This window comes from Genypterus blacodes, unplaced genomic scaffold (assembly GCF_046128005.1).
Source record: "Genypterus blacodes isolate CSIRO-AG114 ecotype Tasmania unplaced genomic scaffold, CSIRO-AGI_Gbla_v1 ptg000099l_1, whole genome shotgun sequence".
Lineage (NCBI taxonomy): Eukaryota > Metazoa > Chordata > Actinopteri > Ophidiiformes > Ophidiidae > Genypterus > Genypterus blacodes.
The window spans coordinates 2,002,957-2,028,651 of NW_027466903.1; the positions used below are offsets into that span (position 1 = coordinate 2,002,957).

General features: G+C 46.6%; 1 protein-coding gene across 3 annotated transcripts; it reads right to left on the bottom strand.

Annotated features, from left to right (window-relative positions):
* Positions 1 to 1,514: 1,514 nt before the first annotated feature.
* Positions 1,515 to 25,695, bottom strand: grip1 (glutamate receptor interacting protein 1). Of its 3 annotated transcripts, none has more exons than XM_076159778.1 (25): positions 25,409 to 25,695; positions 14,181 to 14,261; positions 12,476 to 12,611; positions 12,243 to 12,388; positions 11,677 to 11,760; positions 11,502 to 11,577; positions 11,236 to 11,381; positions 10,880 to 11,027; positions 10,571 to 10,740; positions 10,170 to 10,307; positions 9,455 to 9,604; positions 9,173 to 9,359; positions 8,945 to 9,090; positions 8,564 to 8,644; positions 8,413 to 8,482; positions 8,188 to 8,333; positions 7,684 to 7,828; positions 7,434 to 7,573; positions 6,822 to 7,007; positions 6,583 to 6,736; positions 5,858 to 5,969; positions 4,160 to 4,270; positions 3,827 to 3,943; positions 3,591 to 3,737; positions 1,515 to 3,487 (listed from the first exon to the last, which is right to left on the bottom strand). In XM_076159778.1, the coding sequence occupies exons 1-25, from the start codon at positions 25,461 to 25,463 to the stop codon at positions 3,203 to 3,205; spliced, it is 3,357 nt and encodes a 1,118-aa protein (XP_076015893.1). In that variant the 5' UTR covers positions 25,464 to 25,695; the 3' UTR covers positions 1,515 to 3,202. The 3 variants fall into 3 exon arrangements, with proteins under 3 accessions (XP_076015893.1, XP_076015892.1, XP_076015894.1); XM_076159777.1 differs by lacking the exon at positions 25,409 to 25,695 and adding an exon at positions 19,956 to 20,091; XM_076159779.1 differs by lacking the exons at positions 14,181 to 14,261; positions 25,409 to 25,695 and adding an exon at positions 13,464 to 13,669.

Consider the following 25,695-nt stretch of genomic DNA (forward strand, 5'->3'; position numbering starts at 1 on the left):
CAGCCTAAAAGGTGTTAATGTCACGTTCACGATTTGTAAACACGCCTTCATTGTCGGCATCATTTTTAAAACTGGTGCAACCCAATTTCCAACATTGCTGATGACTTAAGGTGTGTCAGACACAACTCCTACCGGAAAACATGTGAGCACATAAATGTGGTTGTGAGCACACATAGGAAATGCAGACAGGAAGTGCAGTGGTCCCAGCAGGTCTGATCTTTATTGTTGCTCAGTAGTCGTCCATACAAAGGGGGAAGGGGCGCAGTGGAGCCCAACAGGACAAACAGCAGGAACATCATGCTACCAAAGTATTAAATTTGTACAAAAATACTTTACAACTTCCTGTTCCTCCAAAATAAAATAGTTTGGGAGGTGAAGCTACATGGAAACTAAATCTGACTCAATATTACACATGGCAGTGCAATGAGTGTGTGTGTTTGTGTGTGTGTGTGTGAGTATGTGTGTGTGCATGTATGTGTGTGGGCTGACTGTCTTTCTGAGGTGAGGAGTCACTAGAGTGCAAATCCCTGCAATGTTACACTCACTCACTCTCACACATACACTTACACACATACGCACACACACACACTTGAGCAGTGTGTATGGCTTTAGATCTTGCAAACTGAACCCTCCTGAAGCCATACCCCTCACCTTTGTGGCTTGTTCCCATTGGTGGAATATTTTTGCTTAAGCTTGCACCAACAGGCCAATCATGAGCTAACGAGTTGCTAATTTTGTTCAGCCGTGTTAGCCATGTGCAAGTTGTGAGCTAACAAAATGTGCTAACAAAGTGCTAGCAATCTCCGCTAGACATTAGCTTGTGCTAGCTTTGTGCAACACAACAGAATGGCATAAGTGTTGGGTAGGCGTTAGCCCTGTCTTAGTTTTGTGCTAGGTGTGTGCTTCCCCTGTCCCATTTATGCCAACAACAAGGATGTGACTGGTCAAGGCCCCATCATGTGACACCAGAACATCAGGTCTCCTTCTAATTTTTGGACGAATACGTCTTATACTCAGTGTGCATTACTTTGCCCCTACTTTGTTCTGACAGGAGGGCGGGCACTCAAGAAGGCTGTAGCCAATACAATGGAACCATATTACCTCAATACAGGAAGTGATGAAATTCAACGAATACGTGTAACTATACAGACGTATTTGTAGGAAAAAGGGAACAAGGTAGGACACTTGGATATGACGTGATACCAACTGACCAGTCGCATCCTTCTTGCCGGCATGCAAGTGGGGCTTTATGTGCTAGCTACGTCCTCACTGTGTGCTGGCCTTGTGCGTACACGTTCAGACGATGTTTGAACCAGAGCAGAGGAGCAAAACACAGCTCTCGGCTCAATGCACCGAGCCACTGATGGGTGGGGCTCAGGGGGGATTGTTACTGGTCACTGGTGCTGTGGGGGGCGGGGGGGGGGGCTCTGATTGGCCAGTTTAAATGGTGAGTTCAGACTGAGGTGAGAACAGGAAGATGCTGACGACACACACACGCACACACACACACACAGGTGTCCTGATTTGACAGGATTTTTTTCTTGTCGTCATGGTTACGTGGTGACACGTCAGGGGGTGATTTGATGTGAACAACGATGCAACTGAACTTTAAAAAAAAAAATCTATTTTTACATCTTTTCCGGTTCAGTCACAATGGAAACAAACAAACAAATAAACAGAGAGAACAGACAACTGTCAATCAAAAACACACCGATCGATCGATTAGCATAATAGATCACTGTCACAGGGGCAGAGGGAGGGGCGGGGCATGCTTGGCTCCTGTCTGGGAGCTGATTGGTCGATTCAAAACCAATCACAGACAGACAGGAAAGTTTTTTTTTTTGTTCTTCAACACTGATTGGTTCCTGCCAACCAGCTCGAGCTCAGAATGGCAGACTGTCTGTCCATCTATTGGAGAGGGAAAGAAGGGGTGGGGCAAAGCCAAGACGAGGAATTGTTGTGTTGGGAGGGGCTAAACTGGCCTTGAATATAATATGCACACACGAACAGACACACACACACACACAGGTACACCCACACACACACACACACATACACAGTGTGGCCAGTCCAACAGGTGTAAACAGTAGAAAAAAGATTCTTATTTTGCTCAGTGTAATCATCATCATCAATATCATGATCAGGCTCATTATTACTGCTCCAGTCTTATAAATGGCACAGAAACTAAACAGGAAACGCGTGTGTCTGTTCATTCTACACGCTCCAATCAATCAGGCACCGATCGATCACCAATTACTCCAAATGAACTGGCTGGGAGATGGTGAACAAATTCACAGCTCAGTTTAAAAACACAAAATTAAATTAAATTAAATTTCAGATCAACTCATATCTTTGATTATTTGGTTTGTTCTTTTTGAACATTTGGATCATCAAAACCGAGGAAATGAAAAAGTGATCAGAGCGGATCACAACTTTAACTCTGTGACCGGTGCCGGACTCAAAAACCTGATCAGAGCGTCCCTGGTCTCCATGGTAACCTGTCTTCCCATCACCCAGTGCTTGATTCTGGACTGGAGGTCTATCAGTCTTTGTGCTGCTATGGTTCTTGACCAGTAGAACCAGTAGACATATTTCTGGGTCCACAAACAAGTACACTACCAGCAGCCAATGTTCCGGAGGTGCTGCACCAGTTAGTATGTTGCTGGGTCCAGGGACATTAGTAAACCATGGTTGTGGTTCCAGTGAAGCCTACCAAAAGGTTGTGGACAAGTAGAACCAGTAGGTATGGATCTGTGACCAGTAGCATTGGATACTGATTCGATCAGGACCAGTAGCCAATCTTCTGGGCTTGTTCTGGTTTCAGTAGGACCAGAAACCATGGTTCTCTCACCATCCTGACCAGTAAGATCCATCGGTCTTGGACAAGTAATGACAGTAGCAGTGTTTTTTCTCCCAATCAGTTGAGTAGTCGTGGTTCTGGTTCCAGTGACACCAACAGGACCAGTGTGTGTGACTGTTCCAGTGTGGACTTAAGGAGTTGCTCCAGTCCATCAGTGTGCTTTCAGGCTGTTGTAGCAGTTTGAGGGTCAAACTTCAGGGGTCTGGGGTCAAAGTTCATCCAGACGGTGTGTAGCACCATGAGGGTCCACTTAAACCAGTTTGACCATTCTAAACTGATTTAGTCCTCCTCTCCAGTCCGATCTGGTTCGAACCAGTTTCACCTGGTTCATTCTGCTGTCGGCTATAAGGATTTGTTAGTAACCTTTCCTAACCCCAGCCCTTCTCCCGGCTGCTTCCAGCTGATTGGATCACCCTCCTCTCCCTGACCAATAGTGTGGTCCGATTTGCCCAGCTCGCCACTGTTTGGCTGAAGGGAGTGGCCGGAGGTGATGCCATCTGTGTGATTGGCTGTGAGGGAGGAAGAGGTGGGGTTTCGACTGATGACGAGTTCCAACCGGCTGGGAGATTCTGCGATCAGAGGAACAACAAGGCAGCAGTCGAAGTCTCTGGTCCTCACATGGTTAATCTGGAGCAACAAAGGTTAACGGTTAATTGATTATCGAAGATTCACTTTAACATCTATTAAGATCACTTCTAACCTTCAAGAAACCTTCTGTATGTGTGAGTACCTGCAGTAATCGGTCAAAGGTTTGGAGGCCCCCCTGCTCCGCGGGACCCCCCGGCCTGATGTTGTTTATATAGACGCCTCGGTCCAACAAACCATCAGAAACGCTGAACCCGAAATCCTCCAGATCAGAGGCCTTCTCCAGAGTCAGCTACACACACACACATGCACAATATAAAAATCAGCACCACAACAGTTCTAAGTTCATGTCGAGTGTGAGGCCCAGGGGTCAAAGGTTACCTTGTGGAGTTCCACAGGATTCTGGGTCAGGATATCGTTGACCTCCTGCCTCATCTTCCTCATAGCAAAGGCTCGACGTTGGGGGTCGGAGGGCAAAGTGTTAGAGCGCGGGGTCACCTGGTAGAGACAAGTTAGACTTAAAAACACATTTCAATTTTTCCCGTTGTCATATTTAAAGCCGTTAATGTGAGAATTTTGAGGTTCCAGGTCCAGGATCACTGCAGGTCCAGGACCACTGCAGGGTCCAGGATGATGATGATAATGATGAAGATGATCAGCTTGAAGACTGAATGGTAAGTGTGACAGAGGTCAGAGGTCAGAGTGGTGGGTTACCTGTGGCCTGGAGTTGCTGCGTTCCTGAAAACTGGCCTGGCGACCCAGAGTGCTGCGCAGGGGGGAGGGGTCATGGTTCAGACTGAGGCTGGAGCCTGACATGATGGTTGCCTGGAAACAGCCAATCAGAGACAGACAATCAGAACAGGCAATTTGATCAACCAAACAGACAGCAACAGATCAGCATTGGATTCTATTGACGTGGTTCTACTCATCATGAAGGACTTACTGTGGTTCCAACTGAGATCTGCTCACTGGATCTATAGTTGTTAGACAGGATCTATTGTCAGGTTCTATTGTCTCTACTAACTGCTGGAATCTGCAGACGAGTCACACGATATTTCTAAAGAACTCTACCTGTTTCTATTGATAGGATCTCCTGACACAGCACGATATGTTACCATGTATGATCACACATGTTGGGCCGTATTCAGAGTTGGTAACTTAACCGAGACGGCGTCAAACTCCGGTTGAGCTGTGTGGAGGCTCTGTATCCATATTTGGTTGACACCTGCAGATGATTTAAATACTCAAAGCTGAACCAGGCCGAGGTGAGGGGGTTAGGGACCGCACTTGGCATCATCATGATGATCAATAAGGATTAAAATCTCCATCAGCAACATTGATGTTATTTCTCTATTTGGATGTGCACACAGCAGCTGATGAATTCACTCAATATTAAATATATCAAATAAAATATAACTGAAGAAATGCTTTACTGAAGTGGCAGTGCTGAGTGTGTCCTGATGTGTGATGCTGCAGTTTTGTGTTCCAGCACATATCACAGAGTTACTGTATGCTGAACTTGCTGCAGTTCCCTGTTGGAGAGGACGTAATGAAAAAGAACATAAGCGGGAGTGAATCGCAAATAGTTGACGCTCCTCTGCTTGGGGGGCTCCGATCCACTCAGGTAACTCACCTGAGGGGTGCTTAAGTCCTCAGTAGTGAATCTCAACTCTGAATACGACTCTCTGTGTCCAACGTTACAGTGAAGAGTCGTCCAAGTCTTCGCATGTCACTCAACAGATGCCAACTCCTCAGCCAATCAGAATCCAGGATTCTTCAGACACATGCATAACTGACAGATCCACTCTAAGCTAGCATAACAAACTGACCATCAGGCCTTGCACAAGCTTTCCCAGCATGCTTTGCTCAAAGTGCCATGCCAACACAACTCTGACGTATGGTAGGCCAGCAGCTGAGTGATGTCACTAATACATCACAATGATGTCACTATGAAGTGGAGCTGTTTGCAGAAGTGCAGTTAGAGTCACATTCAGAAACGCAACCATGTTTCACAATTTTTAGAGAGGAGACAAGGAGAAGAGAGGAGAGGAGAGAGGAGACGAGGAGAGGAGAAGAGAGGAGAGGAGAGGAGGATACCGGAGTGAGGAGGTGCATCTCGTCTCCAGACTCCTGGAAAAAAAGGAGTAATTTTTCTCTTTTAAGCTGAATCACTCATATATTCTGCTGCTCTTCCAATGTAAAGATACACACGTTACTAACGTGTACTGATGTGTACTGATGTGTATATGTACTATGATAAGAGCAATTACTGCTGATTGATACCTTTGACTAACTAGAGCTTTTAGGGCAACTGGAATTACTAAATCTACTGCTGCTGCCACTAAGACAGTTGCTATTGGTTTTACCATTACTACATATTGTACTACTGCTCGTTGTAACACTTGTACTAACCTCCAGCTCCCGGAGGATTCCGCTCTGGCCACAGGTTTCCAAATCCTCCAGAGCCTGAGACCAGAAGTTCTCTTCCTGGTCTGGTTCTGTTCCATCGTGTCCCACGGTGAACCTGGGAAGAAGAGGTCAGAGGTCACACTCAACTACCTGCTAATGAGCGAACACCTGATGCACACAATCACACACAAACAAACACACACACAGAGGAGGCTGTTGGCTTCCAGCTCATGCTGCTGAGGGTGTGCTGTGTTCTTTCAACAGTAGGACAGTAGGGGGCATGTGGAGATCAGACGCAGATCTTGAAGGTTGTGGGGGTCGGGGGGTTCAGGGATCAAACATAAGGAGCTGAGGGTTGTTGTTGGAGGTCAGGGCTGTGAAAAGGGGGCTGTGTGGGGCTCAGAGGTCATGTACCTGCTGTCTGTGATTAGACCGCTGGGCAGATTAGAAACTCTGCAGACAGAGAGTTACTGCTGTTAGCTCACTGCTAACAACTCCCATAGCTCTCTCTCTCTCTCTCTCTCTCTCTCTCTCTCTCTCTCTCTCTCTCTCTCTCTCTCTCTCTCTCTCTCTCTCTCTCTCTCTCTCTCTCTCTCTCTCTCTCTCTCTCTCTCTCTCTCTCTCTCTCTCTCTCTCTCTCTCTCTCTCTCTCTCTCTCTCTCTCTCTCTCTCTCTCTCTCTCTCTCTCTCTCTCTCTCTCTCTCTCTCTCTCTCTCTCTCTCTCTCACCCTCCGAGCGGTGGGTGGTCCCAGTCGTCATCACTCAGACCCAGGTCTGACAGCGGGTTGGCTCTCTGGCGTGTGGAGGAAGATGACTGGCAATTGGTTGTCTTGGCGTTGCGCCACTCATGGAAACTGTAAGGTGATGACTGGAAGGGCGGAGCTGAACACAAACAGAAGGCAACAAGTCCAATATAAAGTGCAAAAAACATTTCAAAGATAAGAAGTCAGAGGTCAGGGAGTTCTACCTGGGCTGGTGAAGCTGCTGTCCACATTGGATCCATCCCAGGATTCCACTGCACTGTCCACAGACGGCAGCGTGCTAAATGGCCTCTGGCCTGACAGGGGCGCTACCATGACAATGGGCTCCTCCTCCCCATCCTGAAGCTCCGGAGCAAGCCCTGAGCCAATCACACAGGACTTTGGACTGGACACTGGAGAAGACAGAGGGCACACAAAACATAAACCACTTATAGTGAGATTTGTAATATTTAACACATTACATTAGGATAATTAGGCCCCATCCTGCAGAAAGCACATACAGTACATGTATAATCCAATTTAACAGTGCATATCAACACATTCTATCAAAAGAAGAAGAATTTGTGATGTTACCAGGTACACCACCTGTGTCACTATCAGATGGTGAACAAAAATGTTTTAGTTCATATGTTAGAATAATTAAATGTTCTGCATTTGTGAAGTGAAATATTTTTTTTCTGTCTGACTCCTGTTGACTTCCATTTTATAAAGCTCCCTGCCTCAGAGCTATGTATGCCCCACCTCAGTAACATGTTCCAACAGGAAACACATCACTGAGACCATCTTGTTGAGACTGATGTGTGTGTGTGCTGACGTACGCTCTCCCTGCTTCTTGATCTTGAGCGTCACTGTCTCTCCAGCCTGCTGCAGCAGACTGATGGCTTCGCTCAGCGGCTTCCCCTTCAGGCTATTGCTGTTTATCGCAAGAATGCGATCGCCTACATGGATGGCACCAGTCCTACACACACACACACACACACACACACACACACACACACACACACACAAATCACTTTTACATTAGGTTGTCGTTTCCAAAATTGAGCTGTAGCAAGAAAGGTTAAGTACCTCTCAGCCAGTCCTCCTTTGGTCAGGGAGGAGATGATGATGGGGTCAAAAGGCTCCTCAGTGCCTGAGATGGTGATGCCCAGCGGGCCACCGTACCTCTGCAGCTCCACCGTGTAGATGATACTTCCAGATACTTCCTGTTCATCTGAGACATTCAACAAAGATGAAAATAACAACAAGGTGCTCAGAATATATAAAATAATGATGTTAATAATTGCAGAGTTAGTCCACGAGAGGTAAGAGTTGTAGCATTCAAATCAAAAGGCTTGTAGGAAGTTCTTGGGTTCCTCAGGCAGATTATATGGAATGTAAGGAAAGCATTTATAATGTTCTTCATGCGGTTCTATGGGTCAGTAGGTCCTTCAAGGGGTTCTAGGAGTCACAGTTCCAGTGTCCTTCAGTATGTGTTAAAGGTCTTTGAGAAGCAAATAGTGGTAACACAGTTTCCTGATGTCTTAATGGGGATTTTGTGTATCTTACAACCAACAACAAAAACATTGATACCTGAGTTGTCCTCATCTTTACGGATCTTCAGTTTGACCAGTTCCTCACACTGCTGGAGGATCTGGACAGCTTCCTCCATGGAGCAGTTCTCCACGCGGATGTTATCGATGGCCAGCAACTTGTCTCCCAGCTCCAACGTCCCTGTCCTGTCAAGACACACAGAGACATCAATATACAATCATGAATCTAGGACTCTACTAGCTGTATATTGGTGAGTGTGTGTACCTGTGCGCCACGCTGCCCTTCTTGATGTCAGAGATGATCAGAGGGTCGCCCGGTTTCCTATTGGAGGGAGCTGCAGACAGACGGACAGGTTAGAGACCGACAGACAGACTTCTTGGAGGAAGACAGGCAGCGAGGGAAGAAAATCACATACAGCTGATGGTGATTCCCAGCTCCACTCCCAGCTTCTTGGGAAGCTTCACATGGAACGTTCCAGAACTGGGAACAACCGACTCTGAAAGAGACAGAGCGAGAGAGGGGAGGAGTGATAGAACGAGGGAGAAAGTGAGACAGACAGCACATGCATACTGTATCTATGATCATATGCACGAGCTGACAGTATAAAGTGTTTAATTATTGTTTGTTCAATGTAAGGTCGCTTATATCTAGCGCAGGAATGAGCCCAGAAAGTGATAAGGATGAGTTTTTTAAAAAGGTTAATTGGATCAGCGGCAATATGATAGTGTCAAAATAATTTAATGAGAAAAGTTGGGATGATGATTATGTGTGTGTGTGTGTGTTTGTGTGTATATACCAGCCACGTCAAATTCGATCTCCAACGTGAGCTGGGCAGTGATGGAAGAATCTCTGAGCAGCTGATTGGTTTCCTCCAGAGTCGAGTCTTCAGTAGGAACTCCATTTATAGACAAAATCCTGTCGCCGATCTGCAGGATACCACACCTACGCACACACACACACACACAAACTAGTTAAACTGCTAACCATGGCTCTGTGTGTGTGTGCTTGTCTGTGTGTCATTTACCTCTCAGCTGGGCTGTCTGGATCAATGTAAGCAATGAGCGGTGGGGAGGAAAGTGTCTCTGTGGTGAAGACTCCGCCTTGAAGCTGCAGACCAAACCCCATAATGCCATCGCCTAGCAACGTCACCTCCGTGGTTTCAGTGTGAACCACCTGACCAGCAAGACCAACAGTGCTGGATGCCAGAGACACTGAGACAGAAACAAAGAGATAGGTGAGGACAGGTAGAGGCCATAGAGTCCATCCCTACATCAATCACCATGGTAACCACAACTGTCAGACTTACAGGAACTCTTGAAGTCCTTCTTCTTCATCTTTCTCCTCATCAGCGTGCCCCGCGGGCTTGTGGGATACATGTTCCTGGGCAGAGTGCTCATATTGAGGGAGGAGAGGCTATAAGCTGACATGGAGCCAGGAGAGAAAGAGTGACTGAGAGCTGAGGAAAGAGAAAAAGAGACAGAGAGAGAGGGAGACAGGGAGGGGGAGAGAGAGAGGGGGGGGGGGGGGGGAGAGAGACAGAGTGGGAGAGGGAGAGGGAGAGAGAGCGTAAGAACGTGAGAGGGAGAGAGCAAGAGAGAGGGAGAGAGAGAAAGAGACAGAATGTCAGTACAGTAGAATTTCCTCACTCTGCACCTTGACAGACCTTTTACATTTCTTCCACAGAAATGTTATGACTTTCTAAGGCACATAAAATTACATTACATTACGAGCATTTGGCAGACGCTTTTATCCAAAGCGACTTACATTACATTACCACCCTACGCAGAGGGGGGAGCAATTGAGGGTTCGGTGCCTTGCTCAGGGGCACCTTGGCAGGGACTCGAACCGGGGACCCTCCAGTTCCCAAGCGGAAGCTCTACCCACTGAGCTACTGCCTCCCAAAATTAAATTAATTTCATACTCTGAGATACGAATCTCATGTTTCATTTCATGGACGATATGCAAACATCTTTGTCAAGTCATAGAGAAAGAGACAGAGAAAATGAGAGAGCTGGACGTACGAGGATTGTTTGTATGGCGGTTGTGCGATCTGGCAGCTGATTGGTCGGGATGATAGGTGTTGTAGTGGTAAGGAGGGAGGAGGGGGGCAGAGCCTCCAGTCTCCCAGGGAAGGGTGCGGGGACTGCGCTGCACCTTGACTACACACACACACAAACACACGTACACACACAGAGGAGGGTTTAGGTAAAGACGAGAGGAAAGGTCAAAGGTCAAAGGCCAGCTGGTTACCTGCTGACAACTTTGTGAAATGGTTTCTGAACCTATATGAACAAGTCGAGCCGTGTGTGTGTGTGTGTGTGTGTGTGTGTGTGTGTGTGTGTGTGTGTGTGTGTGTGTGTTACCCTGCTGTGATGTGAGCAGGGCCAGTCGGGCCTAGTGTGTGTGTGTGTGTGATTGTTACCTTGCTGTGGTGCGTTCAGGGCCGGTCGGGCCTGGTGCTGGGGAAGAATCTCCATGCGTACAGTCTGACAGGAAGCTGACAGCAGCTGAGTGGCTTCAGCCAGAGAACAGAACTCCATCGACTTCCCGTCTACGGACAGTATGTGATCACCTGCATGGAGAGCACCACACCTACACACGCACACACGCACGCGCACACGCACACACACACACCCACACACACACACACACACACACACACACACAGCATCAGGTCTGAACTAAATTTTCAGTGTCAGTGATTCTGAGTTTGGGGTCAGAGGTCAGGTACCTGTCTGCAATGCTGGCTGGTTTAACCTTGTCGATGATGATGACCTGCTTACTGCAGAACATGGAGGTGGACAGAGCCACTCCCAGGCTGGAGCCTGTCGCCTTAGCAACTTCGACCAGCAGCGGTCCCGATGCCGTGGCAACTGAGTCTGACAAGACATTATGATTGAAACAAAATCCTGTAATGTTTTGATTTTTATTATGGAGCTATTGCACTTCTCTTCTACTTATTTCTATGTTTCTAAGAAAGCAGTAGTTAATGGTGTTTGGTGCCCTCTAGTGTTCTGTTATTTAATGACCTCCACATCACTATGGAACTTTTCTGCTCATCGCTGAGTGGACTGAGAGATTTCTCACCCATAACAGAGACGTCATACTCGATCAGCAGCGTGGCTTCCTGTCCGCACTGCTTCAGAATGCTCATTGCCTCTGTTAGGGTGCTGCCATGGAGACGAATTCCGTCAATGCTTAACAACCGATCACCCGGCTTGACAGTTCCTTCTCTGGAAAGGGAGAGAGATGGAGAGACAAAAAGAAAGAGAAATAAAGAGTTTGCAAGGTTCTGAGGCTTCTGACAGACAGACAGACAGACAGACAGACAGACAGACAGACAGACCACTCACCTCTCGGCTGGCCCGTTTGGCCTGATGGTCGTTATGACGATAGGGCGGGACTTATTCCTGTCTTCATGGACCCCACCTACAAGCAAACATATATGTGGTGTTTTAATCTATCATAACCCACCAACACACATACACACACACACACGCACACGCCCTTATCCAGAGCTCCGCTCACCTCTTGTGACGAACCCAAAGCCGTTTCCTTCTTTATGAAGCGTCACTTCCACGTTCTTAAACATGACCCCTGACCCCTGCACAGCTGCAACACACATGGAAAATGGCTTTAATGTCCAAAAGTCTGAAAACAATGTCTATCACTACCATACTGATGGACCAGACGAGATCACAGCTCAGTTAGTAATGAACTGAACTGTTATCAATACTCACTAAATATACACTGGCCTGTATGTTAAAGAATGATCACAAAACATAATTGATCAGTTGTAAACTTTTACACTGCCAAAATGAGGATTTAGATGAGAGAGGCAGCAGCACGGCCGTCACTTCAAATGAATTATTTATATGATCAAGCTCCCTTTAAATCCTGAGGCCGCCAGGCTGCTGCAGGATCATCATCGCTAACTGAATCCTTATTAAATGTAATGAAGTGACACGGGCTTAGATCAATATATTTAGGGGTAAAATTTGGCTAGTATTGGTACCTCATCTGTGAATATTTGTCCTGCTGTTGATAAAGTAGGTGAGTGTCTGTCAGTGTGTGTAGAGTGTGTCGGTACTTACAGATGGGCGGCAGTTCGAACTCCACCTCCAGGACAACGCGCTCGCCAACGTTCTTCAGCAGACTGATGATCTCATCATGTCTGAACTTGGACAAGTTGATGCCGTTCACGGAGCGGATGTAGTCGCCGACGTTCAGCTGATCGCTCCTGCAATGACACACACATCAGAGCTGAGCAATACACTCACTCACACACGTAGAAACAGGAAGTAGACTGTGTGTTTGCGTGTGTTACCGAGCAGCGATGCCTCCTTGTCTCAGGTTTGACACTCGTGGCTTGCCGTCTTTGTCGATTCCTCCGGACACTGTCAGCCCGAGCGTCGTGCCTTCCTTCTTCATCAGCTCCACCAATGAGCAGCCCCGGAACTCGTCTGCATCACAGCAAGGAGGACAGCTGATTGGCCTTTTATATTATATCTCTATATCTGACATGATACTTGAAGATGACAAAAAGCTTGTTTATCATAAAACATCAACAAATAAGCAGAATTCTGAATGAGTAAATTATTAAAATAATGATCCCCCCTGTGATATTGTGCTATTTGGGCAGCTGGCAAACAGCTTTACAGAGCGTTAACACCACCTGCTGGACTGGAGGCTAACGAGTGATGATGACGCAGGTGGCCGACTTCAACGACTTTCCAAGGATGCAGCACATGAAATGAGACACAGCGTCTCTCTCGCTCCCTCTCTCCCTCTCTCTGTCTCACTCTGTCTCTCCCCCTTCTCTCTCCCTCTTTCTAGCTCCCTCCCTCCCTCTCTCTGTCTTCAGACAAAAAAAATCATCTCACAGAAATGTAAAACCTTTTTCCATTCTGTCGTCCATCTATATTTCATCAAACACATTAAATAGTTATCAGAAAGGCAGACAAAGGCGATATTTCAGTCCACCCTGATGTGAGCGAGGCCTCAGGCAATAAAACGCACACATTTCTTCAATAAAATATCGTGTTTTATACTGTATCAAATATAGCTTTGGGTTCTTGCCAACAACCTTCCTCTGCTTCTTGTGGGGTCACAGATCTACAGTTAGTTGGTTCAGAGGTTCCACCAGTTCTGACATGTTCTGAAGCGGTTCTCTTACACATAGGCGCGCACACACATACACGCGCGCACCTTCTACTCCATTTGGTCTCCCCTGCTGATACACACCATGAATATTACATTTCTGAAAACAGCAATCCTGACTGTGAGGACATTTAACTGGTTCTATAAACATTTACCATGTCCTGTGACTGGTTCCTCTTTCTCTTAGTCCAGTCTCAAGTCAATTTTTTGGTTCCAAACCTCTGCCAAGCTCTGCACACGGAACCAACACCACACCGGGTAATTCCATAGCCTCCAAAGCAGAGTACCTATACATTGTTTGGTATAAATATGGCTACGGCCATATTTATACCAAACAATGAGGACCAAACTGAGGAAGAATAACATTTCTGCATCATGTGATACTGATCAGCCAATCACATCCTCTTTGACAGGATCCGCGGGGTTTGTCAGATGAGCCGCTGGACGGCGACGGGTGTTTTCACGACAGGTCGGTGATGTCATGACCTGATGTCGCGACAGTGTGGGAGTGTTCTGATTGAAGCGTTTTGATTGGACCACAGCTTTATGTAGGTCACAGAGCTCCAGGTGGGCATAGGGGAAAGAAACGTGATCGCGAACAGCTGCAGTTCATATGGAGCGTAAAACACACATTACTGCTGTGTGTGTGTGTCGGTGTGTGTGTGTGTGTGTGTGTGTGTGTTCTATTTTCAGTTTTCAGAGCCGTTATCAGAGTGCTTACCTCGGCACCTAAGGTAGAACTAGAATAGGATAAAATTGAGCTGTGTACTGCGACCTGTGTGTGTGTATGTCTGTGTGTGTCTGTGTGTGTGTGTGTGTGTGTGTGTGTGTGTGTGTGTGTGTGTGTGTGTGTGAGTGTGTGTGTGTTTTACCTGGTATGCTCTGCCTCCTGATGGCCAGTGCGCCATCTGGCGGCCGTGACCCGGCAGAGTGTTTGGTGTACGGCCCCTCATCTGAAATACAGAAACACACAGAAACATTAACACGGATCATAATGCAAACATATCAAAACACAAGAAACCAACCACTCGTCAATCTGACTTATCAGACACGACAAAAACAGAGTCCAAAATAAAGCACGAACAACAGTTACTAAATGATCAACGTCACCCCTCTAGAGTCTCACACCACAGCTGCAAGTACCAATGAAACAAATCAATACAGAATTAATAATGAAAAGAGTTGGTGAGGACTTCCTCATCGATCGCTGCTGTGTGTCATTCTGTTTGTTCCTAGAATTTGGTGGTCACCTTTGGACTGATTCATCATTATGAAGCCCCAGAGAGCAACCGGGTGTCGTGCTGGGTGACTGAGCAAATATCAAATCATACGGCTCAAACTACAGCGTCTCTCTGCCTGTATCCTGCTGGGTTGTTGCGTTGTGTCTTTCTTGTTTGTTGTTGCGTTTGATTCCAGCAGCTCAGACACACAATAAAACCAAACACTGAAAATAGAATACACACACACACACACTCTAACTGAAGATGAAAGGTGATCCTCCTCTGCCTCTTCAGATGTAGGACATCACCTCCACGGTGCCATCTAAAGGCTATTAGAGGAATTACCGCCCTAATACAACATCCCACAGCAACTACACTCAGGCTGACCCGAATAGTTACATTGGTTTCATTACAGACCAGAAAATAATTAGCCTTTGATTAATGTATGGATGAAAAATGAGATTCTTGAGTACAGAGGAGAGGAGATGTGGTCCATGTCTGTGCTTGATCCACTTATCCACTACAGCCTCTTGGGTTCTGATCTGTTCTGAGTTGTTCAGTCCAGTTCAAGAGTCCCATTAGATATCATCAGTAGGAGACGCTACAGAGTCAATCTTTCCACAGAGAGCATGTAGCATGTAATTAGCGTGTAATTCCTGCAATTTTAGATATTAGCACTATGACATTTGTGTCCAAACAAAGGTTCTGATCTGGATTGAAGCCCAGATCAACCATGAGCCGATGATCTATCATGACCCACTCAATAAGCCTTGAGGTTCAGTGCGTTAATACTGAAACTGTATGTGCACAGATATTTATTATCTATATGATGATCGTGATGTCTAAGGTTAAGGCCTTGGAGTGTTGAGGGCATTTTCACCAGCTTCACAACACTTAACTTCAACCAAAACCACTACATTCACCCAAAATGATGTGACCTATCGACAGGAAAACTGATCAGAGACCAGCCTGACCTGTGATGGGAGAAGAAGCACAAACAACAACCAGAATAACTCCAGTGACAGACGGATGTACTGTACATGCAGCAGCAAACACACACTGTGAACGATTGACTGATAAATCTGAAATTATAATACGTGTGATAAAGACACGTGGAGACCAAAAACAAATACCTGAAACTAAATAAGAGAGAATATCTCTTACACATAGGCGCATACACACACACACACACACACACGCGCGCCTTCTACTCCATTCGGTCTCCCCTGCTGATACACACCATGAATATTACATTTCTGAAAACAGCATGATTCTTTCTCTCTCTCTCGCTCTCTCTGTCTCTCTGTCTCTCACTCTCTCTCTCTCTCTGTCGCTCTTCTCCTTCTCATCCAAAGGAGCCTGCAAGGATCGAATGAATGAATCAATCAGGATAATTTTCAACACCACACACACACACACAGACATCCGCGCGTGCTCACACAGCTGGTACTGGCCATAAACAACCAGCTAGCTCGGATCTCTCTCCCTTTCTCCCTCGCTCTCCCTCTCTCTCTTTTTTCAATGTCACCAATGTAACCAAACCAAACTCAACCACTCACAAACACATGCATGCATGACAATATCCATACAAACATGCAGAGCTCTTAAGCCCCCCCCTTCTCTCTCTCTCTCTCTCGCTCGCTCTCTCTCTACCTTTGTTCACCCTGCGGAGGATCTGGCAGCGACATTTAAACGACACGGCGATCATGGTGAAGCCGAGCCGAGAGCTGCCTCCCCCCACAGCGCCATGCAGATGCAGCCGCTGCAAACTACACCTCCTCCTCTCCTCCTTCTTCCCTTACTCCTCAACTGACAGACGGAACGAGCTCCTCAAACAGGAACCGTGATGACGCTCGACAGGCGGACGGAGAGAGAACGAGAGAGGGAGAGGGTGACAGAGAGGGAGGGAGAGCGAGCGAGCAAGCGGGTGAAAGAGAGAGAGGGAGGAAGAGAGATGCTGCAGATGTGAAGCTCCTCCATGAAACCAGGCAGCGGAAGAGGGGAAGGGGAGGGGGTGGAGCCTGAGCCGAGGGAGGATGAAGAGGATTGGGGGGTGATAGAGGGATGATGGGGAGAGGGAGGGTTGAGAGAGGCTGCTGTATCCCTCTGCTGGTTCTAACATGGATGTGTGCAGCTAGAGGAAAGATGGAGGAATGTAAGGAGGGAGGGATGGATGGATGAATAGATGGATGACGGATGGATGGATGACGGATGGATGGATGGCTGATAGTAGTGCGGCTGTATTTACTACTATAGGTACTTTATCTTGGTAGTAACTTGTAGAACCTGTGCCCTACAACAAGACAATTTTGCTGCGTATACACCGCTGTGGGGTGTGACGTCATTGGCCTGTGTGGTAAAGTGGGCGTGGCCAGCTGTTGATCACACATGTAGGTCACTGTTCCAGCATCACGTCACACACGGATTACTGCATGTGTGTCAGAGGTATTAACAAGAATATGATCACGACTGTTGTAAAACGCACAACAACACACTGAACACATTATCTGTCTGTCTGTCTCTGTCTCTCTCCCTGTCTCTCTGTCTCTCTCTCTCCCTCACATACACAAACCAGAGGAAAAGATTAACCAAACCCAGAACCACTCTAGACCAGCAGAGCTCAGCCAAACACACACAGCAGATACAGCAGAACCGCTGTACAAACCTGAAGAAGCAGAACCTGATGAGCAGGGCAACAGCATGCAACACACACAGAATGACAGCAGGGGGAGCTCTTCACACAGACATACAGTACATACAGTATGTATATACACACACAGCATATAGATATAATATATAGATAACATATATATATATCTCACATAGAATGGAGAGGTCTCTAGTAATTCCCACCCCTGCGTGGCACTACTACAGAAACCACACCTGCTACTACCGCACTACTGAAACTATATCTACAACGTCTCTAATTCGTTCTAATGCCAATACTGCATTACTGCTGATAAAACTACTGCCTCTGCTCAAGCAACTAGCCTATAGCTTCTGATCCTTAAAGGTTTTTAGTTTATATTGTGGACTAAATGTACTTTAATTTACATTACATTGCTGTAATGGAGGGTTAACAGTCGTCTGTGTGTATACATCAGATGGAATAATACAATATAATAAGCTGATGAAGCCCCTCCCCCCAGCCTCAACACACACACAGACACGCACACACATGCACGCACGCATGGCTGCAGCCGTTACCATGGTAATGAGCTGATGAATAATTGAAGAGGGAGAGAGAGAGACGCTGTACACTGTCCAATGACAGTGAGGCATGAACAAACTGTTGAAACACACACACACATACACACACACACACACACACACACAAACACACATCTCATATCACCACAGCCTCCAAACTAAATGACCGTTTGTGTGTGTGGACGTCAACACCCCCTTTCCAAAGTTAAACACAGCTCATGGGTTTGAGTCACCACGACATCTCCTTATGTAACACACACACACACACACACACAAACCCACACACACCCCGACCGACTGGTGCTAATTAAAGGTTAACACATACATCCTAGTTCTGTTCTCCTCAAGAGTGTTATTACCTCCGCGGGTGTGTGTGTGTGTGTGTGTGAACAGATGTGAACAGCTCACAGCTCTCTAATCAACGAGCTATGAATACAGGAGGACAGAGGACAGGAAGGTTGGGACTTGCAGCAAAATCTTGATCAGCTCCATCAAAGGTCACCTGACCAGGTCACGATGTTAACACACACAGACTTCAGGCCAAAGTGATGGCTGCGTGGAGCTGATGCAGACACACTGCTATGCAATGTTGTTTGTCTGTAAGTTGTGTCATTGTGTAGATGTTTGTGCTTCTCTTCCAGGTCTGTAGGTCTTTGAATGGACCCTTTCTGGAAGTTCTGCCCTCCACAATAAAAGCTCACCGTATCTCCTGGATTCAGTAATAGAACCGTGTCATGACGGTGGACTGATTGTATCTCAGTAAACATATAACCTCCTGTAGAGAAGCTTTTAACTGTTAAACCAGCTTCTGAAACAGCTGAGCGACCAGCTGGAGCAGCTCCCACACACAACCATCACATACAGAGTCTAAAATAAATCTCTTGAAATTATGAATTATTTACAAAAAGGCAGAAAAAAACCTGAACAAATGGGAAGTTAGAAGAGGAAAACAGGAGGTAGAGGAGGATGTTGCACACAATTATGTCCACTTATGCTCACAAAGTTGTTATTTGAAGCATCAATAGGCAAATTTCTCAACGTCAACACTTTGAACATGAGCGATACAATCCCTCAGTTAGCTCATTAAAAGGCAAATATATGCAACATAAGCTTATTCTTTAATGTGATCATCAGACATATTCAGGGGAAAAGACAGAGAGAGAGAGACAGAGAGAGCGACAGAGAAGGACAGAGAGAGAGGGATAGACAGAGAGACAGAGAGAGAGACAGGGACAAAAAGACACAGAGGCAGACAAAGAGAGAGAGACAGAGAGAGAGACAGACAAAAGACAGAGAGCGAGACACAGAGGGATAGAGACAGAAAAAGAGAGTGACACAGAGATAGAAAAACAGATACAGAAAGAGAGAAAAAAAGATAGACAAAGGGATACAGAGAGACAGAAAGAGCGGAAGAGGCAGATAGAGACAGACGGAGAGAGACACATAGAGAGACAGACAGAGAGAGACAGGCAGATACAGAGAGCGACAGATAGCAAAAGACAAAGAGCAGTCCTAAAGATTGTGAGTTACAGAGTGGACAGTGTAGGTGTGTGTGTGAGAGAGAGTGTCGGGGTTAGCCAGTCAGCCAGTCTTGAATTGCCTTCATATAGAATCACACGCTGTGCTGAACACACACACACACACACACACAAAATTCAAGATCAGATCAACTCGAGATTCCAAACCAGCAACCAGCACCGAACATGGAACAAAACCAGAACGAGACCAGAATCAGCAGCAGACCAGAATAGAGACGGCGTGGAGACCAGAGGCAGGACCAGGTTTGGAATCAGGCCAGGAGCCACCGAAGATCACAGGAGTGTAACCTGGTGTGTGTGTGTTTTTTCTTCTGCACATTGTCAACATTCCATTCCAGAGTCAACATTTCCTGCCTTATTATTACCCACAAACCACCTGCCCCCCCGTCACCTGGATACCTGAGTGTGTGTGTGTGTGTCTGCTGAGACTGAGCTGCTAACGACCTTCATCTATAATACAAGCTCTTTTACACACACATGCACACACACACACACACTTGGCTACTTCAAGTTTCCCAATCTGTTGATAAACTTGCCTCATCCTCATCTCTCTCTCTCTCTCTCTGCTTTGTCTGTAAGTCTCTTTTCAAGCAACAAAACAAAAACCCCACTCTCTCTCTCTCCCTCTCTCTCTCTCTGTCTCTCTCTCTCTTTGTCTTTGTCTGTGCAGCTCACTCACTCAGTAGGTGTGTGTTGTATTTGCTGGTGTAGTAGTACACGTCCTCGTATCCTTCCTGGTAGTCGTCGTCTGCCCGGTACCGCCTCCCTCTCCTCCTCCGGCCAAGGAGGCGAAGCAGGGCCACGAACCGCTCCATCAGCACCGCCCTGGCCCAACGGGGCAGAGCCGAGCGGGGCCGGGCTAAGCTACAGGCTCACACTGAGGCTAATAACAGCAAGCTAACGGGAGTGTTGGTCCACAGAGAGGGGAAGAGAGAGTGTGAGAGAGAGCGAGAGAGAGAGCAAGAGAGAGAGAGAGCAAGAGAGAGAGAGAGAGAGAGAGAGAGAGAGAGAGGGACAGAGAGAGAGAGATCAGGTATCCTCCTCACTCACTCATGGCTACAGCAATCACCTCTGGAAACGCACACACATACGCACACATGTTGGCTAGATTATCACCACCTTTCTCCCCCTCTCTCTCACACACTCACACACATGCTGGTTGTGTTCTCTCCTCTATCTGCAGCCTTGCTCTCTCTCTCTCTCTCTCTCTCTCTCTCTCTCTCTCTCTCTCTCTCTCTCTCTCTCTCTCTCTCTCTCTCTCTCTCTCTCTCTCTCTCTCTCTCTCTCTCTCTCTCTCTCTCTCTCTCTCTCCCTCTCTCTCTCTCCTCTGTTCTGGCTGTTGGTGCATTTAGCTGGGCTCAACCAATCAGGGGGCTCGCAGTTCGCTGGCTCACACACACACACACACACACACACACGCACACACGCACACACGCGCACACACACACAAACAGCCTTGCTGCTCTCGCCCTCTAACACGCCACTCCTCCGTTCTCAGCACTCCATTGTGTGTGAACGGGTGCACTTGAAGACTCAGCACAGAGAGGAGCTGAGCGAGCTTCCTCCATCATCCCGTCCTCTTCTGTACTTCCTCTCATCCTTCCTTCATTTATTCTATCCTCCATTTGTCTCTTGCTTGCTTCCTTTTCTTTGTGCCTTCCTCCCTTGTTTCCTCTCACTCTCTCTTTTCCTGCCTCTTTCGCCCTGCTCCTGACTCACACTCTTTATTCTATTCTATGCGGGGGAGGGGAGAGCCCTTCAGTGATGGAAGGTGTGTGTGTGGTGTGTGTGAGACTGACATAAACATTCCACAGAGTAAATGAACACTGAAACAGGAGAGGAGGTGTGATGTAAACCAGAAGAGACCAGGGTCCAGACTGGTCCTGGATCCAAATATGTAGGATGAGGTTATTCCGACACATATGTGTGTGTGTGTGTGTGACGCAAAGCCCTCATCCAGGTCTCAGTGGGTCTGTATGCAGTGTGGCGCCCCCATGAGGCTGAAATGCCCATAACACATCAGAAATTGATCAATGACTTACAGAGTAACTAGCTCTCAGGTTCTTACAACAGTTTTAGGCTCATAGTTTGTGAAATGTTATGAGAATTAAGTTTTAATATTTCTTTTTCCTCTAGCCTTTGAAACTGAGACACAGCCTACATGACAGACAGCTGGTTTGGTCTGCATGTGTATGTGTTGACCTCTGACCTCTGTCATGCACTGACAGCTCATGTCCCATGACTCCACGCTGCCTGACGGGCGGAAAATTGCAGACGGAAAAAACCCTTACACCTTACAATAAACCAATAAACACGGTAAATGATTGTAACATGATCATATTAGTAATAATTGGTGAATTAATTGATTAACTGATTGATTCTGATTGATTCTATCCCCAGAAGGGAACGAGCGACAAAGCAAGACAGAAAGAGACAGAGAGAGTCAGAGAGAGAGAGAGAGAAAGAGACAGAGAGAGAGAGGAAGAGAGAGAGAGCAACAGAGAGAGAGAGAAAGAGAGAGAAAGAGAGTGTGTGTGTTGCTGTAAAAATGACTCTAGCTTCATTTGCATATCCCTCTCAGGCCTCTGCTGCTCTGTAACATGATTGGATGCCTTTGTGTGTGTGTGAGTATAAGCTCATTTGCCATGCTTCTGTGGTGGAAACTACACACACACACACACACACACACACACACACACATACAGACACACAAAAACATGTGAGCACACACATACACACTTTATCCTCTAGCTCCCCCTGCTGGACGCAGAGAATCCTTGAATCCTTGAAACCTTTTCAACCTCTCAGCCTGAGATAGAAGCCTTAAGACAAAACAAAAGGAAACAGCTCCAAGTCTTCGCAAAAATACCCATGATTCATAGGGGCAGACAGTGATTGATAGAGCCTGAGGGTGAGCAAGGCAGACAGGACCTAACAACAAAACAGAACAAAAGACAGAGAGAATCTGTCCCCGTAATGGACCGCTGAGTGACTGACCTTGATGCCTAATGGACACACACACACACACACACACACACACACACACACACACACACACACACAGAACACATGCACAGACTTAACCCTCATTCTGCTCTGAACAGGAGCAGCCATACTGAATGTGTTATAACACAAAAACCTTTTCCCTCGCCCTCCCATGTGCACTGTAAGTTGCCGCAACAACCTAGAAAACACCAGTAATGTTGCACCACAATTCACCGAATTCCACCTTAACTAGAAGGTGTCCGTCTGAAAATTTCATTTACTGCCATGTTGTCTCCAAACAAGCATCTGATATAACCCGGGGCAAAGGGCAAAATCAACCCTATATTCTACAATTTTGCCCCTAAAAACTCAAAATATGGGGGGAAAAATACAAGATTGACATCAGCTATCTACGCATTCCTCTGCTGGTCGTAACCTGAAAACCTGAATCTGATCAACCAAAACATGGTTGAATTAAAATTAAATCTAGTTTTATGAGTTAAATTTTGAATTTACACTGGTTAGCAATAGAACTCCTGGACTGACGATGTCCTCGGAAGAACACACAGTGTTAGCTTGGGCTTTATGGCGTACAATGAGCTTCCTCCCCCCACCAGAAGCTACCAATCAGAGCCCTTGCAATTCTACTTTGTCTTTGAGTCAGCCTGTCTTCCTGCCTATCTGTCTCACTACAGGTTTCACTGTCAGAACAGCTGGACAATTAAAGACACACTGAGACAGACAGTTTGTGTATTGACGTGTGTGTGGATTAATGTGTGGGCATGTGTGTGTATTCGTGCTGCGTCTATCCAAGCAGAAAATGAGTGTGTGCTCTATGCCAGCAGCTCGACCGTTCCACCTGGACACTGCCCAGGTTAGCCTTCCTCTCTGTGTGTGTGCGCACGGCGTGTGTGTGTGCGTGTGTGTGAAGCAGGCTACAGGATGAAGCTGATCCTAATTTTGTTTCATTTGGATTTAAAGGGGGCCTCTCATGTCAAAGGCAGTTGGGATAATACATTAACTGAAGAAACATACGCACGCACGCACGCACGCGCGCACACACACACACACACACACAGTTAAGGTCCGCCTCAGTGATCTGGAGTACAAAACAAAGTTCTGTCATCAGCACATTGGAGAAGAGAGAGAAACAGAGAGAGAGAAAGAGGTGTGACATCATCCCCTCATTCTGAGCGCTGTGACTGAATAGCAGAGAAAATGGCTTGTGATGCTGACTACTGTGTGTATCACTGCTTGGGGTATGATGTTAAACACACATTAACATAACTCTCGTTTCAAGTGAACCCAAACTATAAACCTATCTTTGAGCTGTAGAAGAACATGGATCCATAAGGGTCTATTCAAAGACCAACAAACAGAGAATAAATGAATCCTGAAATTTGGGAAAGTCACACAGTGTCACTTTACTGTGTCAGAAATGGTTCCTCTGTGAAGGTGGTTTGTGAAGAACTGCAACACCGGAGGTGTCCATCCATTCTGGGCTTCACAGGTGAGCTGCAGGGACCCCAACCTGGAGCTGAATCCACTAGCTAAACTAAGCCGTCTCCTCTAGTGTCGGCTGAAGACAGACGGACATCACGTGAAAGCTCAGATGGCGATGACTGGTCATCTTTATCCATTATTTATCAATTAAAAATCACTTGTGAAAATGGCTCCTTTAACAACTGCACAGAGTTTAGATTTGGCTAAAAGAAACTAATCGGATAGAACGAATTCAGAAACTGTAGCGAGCGGCTTGTTCAGAGGACAGAACTCGTCCTCTGTGATTTTAATTACAGTCTGAGGGCAGCAGCTCTATCAAAGAGTGGCCACGTTAATGTGATTTTCACATGAGGTTCCTCTGAGAAACATTCACTGTCTGAATATAGCTTCAGAGCAGAATTCATTGTGGAATGAAAATTATGACTGTTTAATATGTGCGTGCCGACATTAATGTACAGCAGTGAAATATGTTTCCTCTGTTTATCTATTATTTACCTGACAGCTATTTTTACCCACAGCCTGTTTTCCTCTCCGTTCTTTATGTTTTTTCATCTTTTACAGTTTTTCTAATTTTTTACTTTTCCGTTTGTCAACTTTATTTTAGCCAATAATTCAATTTTTGTATGCATATGTCCTCATGCAAAACACCTGCATTACCTTCACTCTCTTTCAGCTCTTCTAGATAACAACCAATAAGTGTCATACATCATCAGGTCACGACGTTTCATCACATCTTCAGGTGACACAGCACAATTTACTATGTGCCTTAAATGGCAAAGTCATACTCACATCAAACTGGCTATTCTAAATTGCTTGTTTTAATCTGTCCTTCTCATCTCTCACACTAATAAACCGAGTGATGCGTTTGTGCTCAAAGTACATGTACCGATATCAACTACCTGATTAATAACTGAAATAATGAAGAAATTAATCTATTACCTCAAATAATAAAAATAATAAATCGCTAATCAACCTTGACAGTCTGGGTTACAAAAACCCAATTGTATCACTCGATAAGTCACTAGAAGTCATTACTGAGAATTTCTACGTTTTTAATTTTATATGTAGATAACAATCGTCCCCGCTGCGGTCACCTCACACTTTAGAGTAACACACTACAGTGAGCACCACAGCACACTGTACTGAGCTACACTACACTCATGGAGAGGTGACACCGCCAAACACACACACACACACAAACACGCTGCTGACGGTTGTTCTCCGGTATAACGGATGGTAAGCCTGCTTGCTAATTGTGTCTTCACCGTTCAGTGCCAATAAAGCGCCGATAAACACGTTAACACACAAGCAGCATGTAACGTCAAACCACCAGAACGTCACGGTGTTCTCACACCTTGCGTCAGATTTACACGCGACAGGACAGACACACACACGCACGCACGTACACTCATTCACTCACTCACTCACACGCAGACACGCACGCACGCACGGTATCGGTTACAACTTTCACGAATTTCATCCCAGTCACCGTCTGCACGAGCTCAACTACCGGCGGCGCCAAACCAAGCTGAGCGAGAGATTCCACGGCGATAAGGAGATAAACACCAGCGCGCGCGCGCACACACACGCGCGCTCGCCGGTCGGAATGAACCTGAACGGATTGAGCCGGTGTTGAGGTCTTACCTCCCTCCTGGTCCGGTTGGAGACAGGCCGGGATATTTTTCTTCCAGCCGGGCATGATGCACCTCAGGGCGGTTAGGGAGTCCAGGGCGGCCCGCTAGCAGACACACACCAGTAGCAGCAGCGGCGACAGCAACATGGCTAGTTAGCTTTAGCCTGGGTTGCTACACAGGGACCCACCTCCTCCTCCTCTCTCTCGCTCTCGCTCTCGCTCTCTCTCTCTCTCTCTCTCTCTCTCTCTCTCCCTCTCCCCTTCTCTCTCGCCTCACGCCGGCACGCAGAGCGCTCGC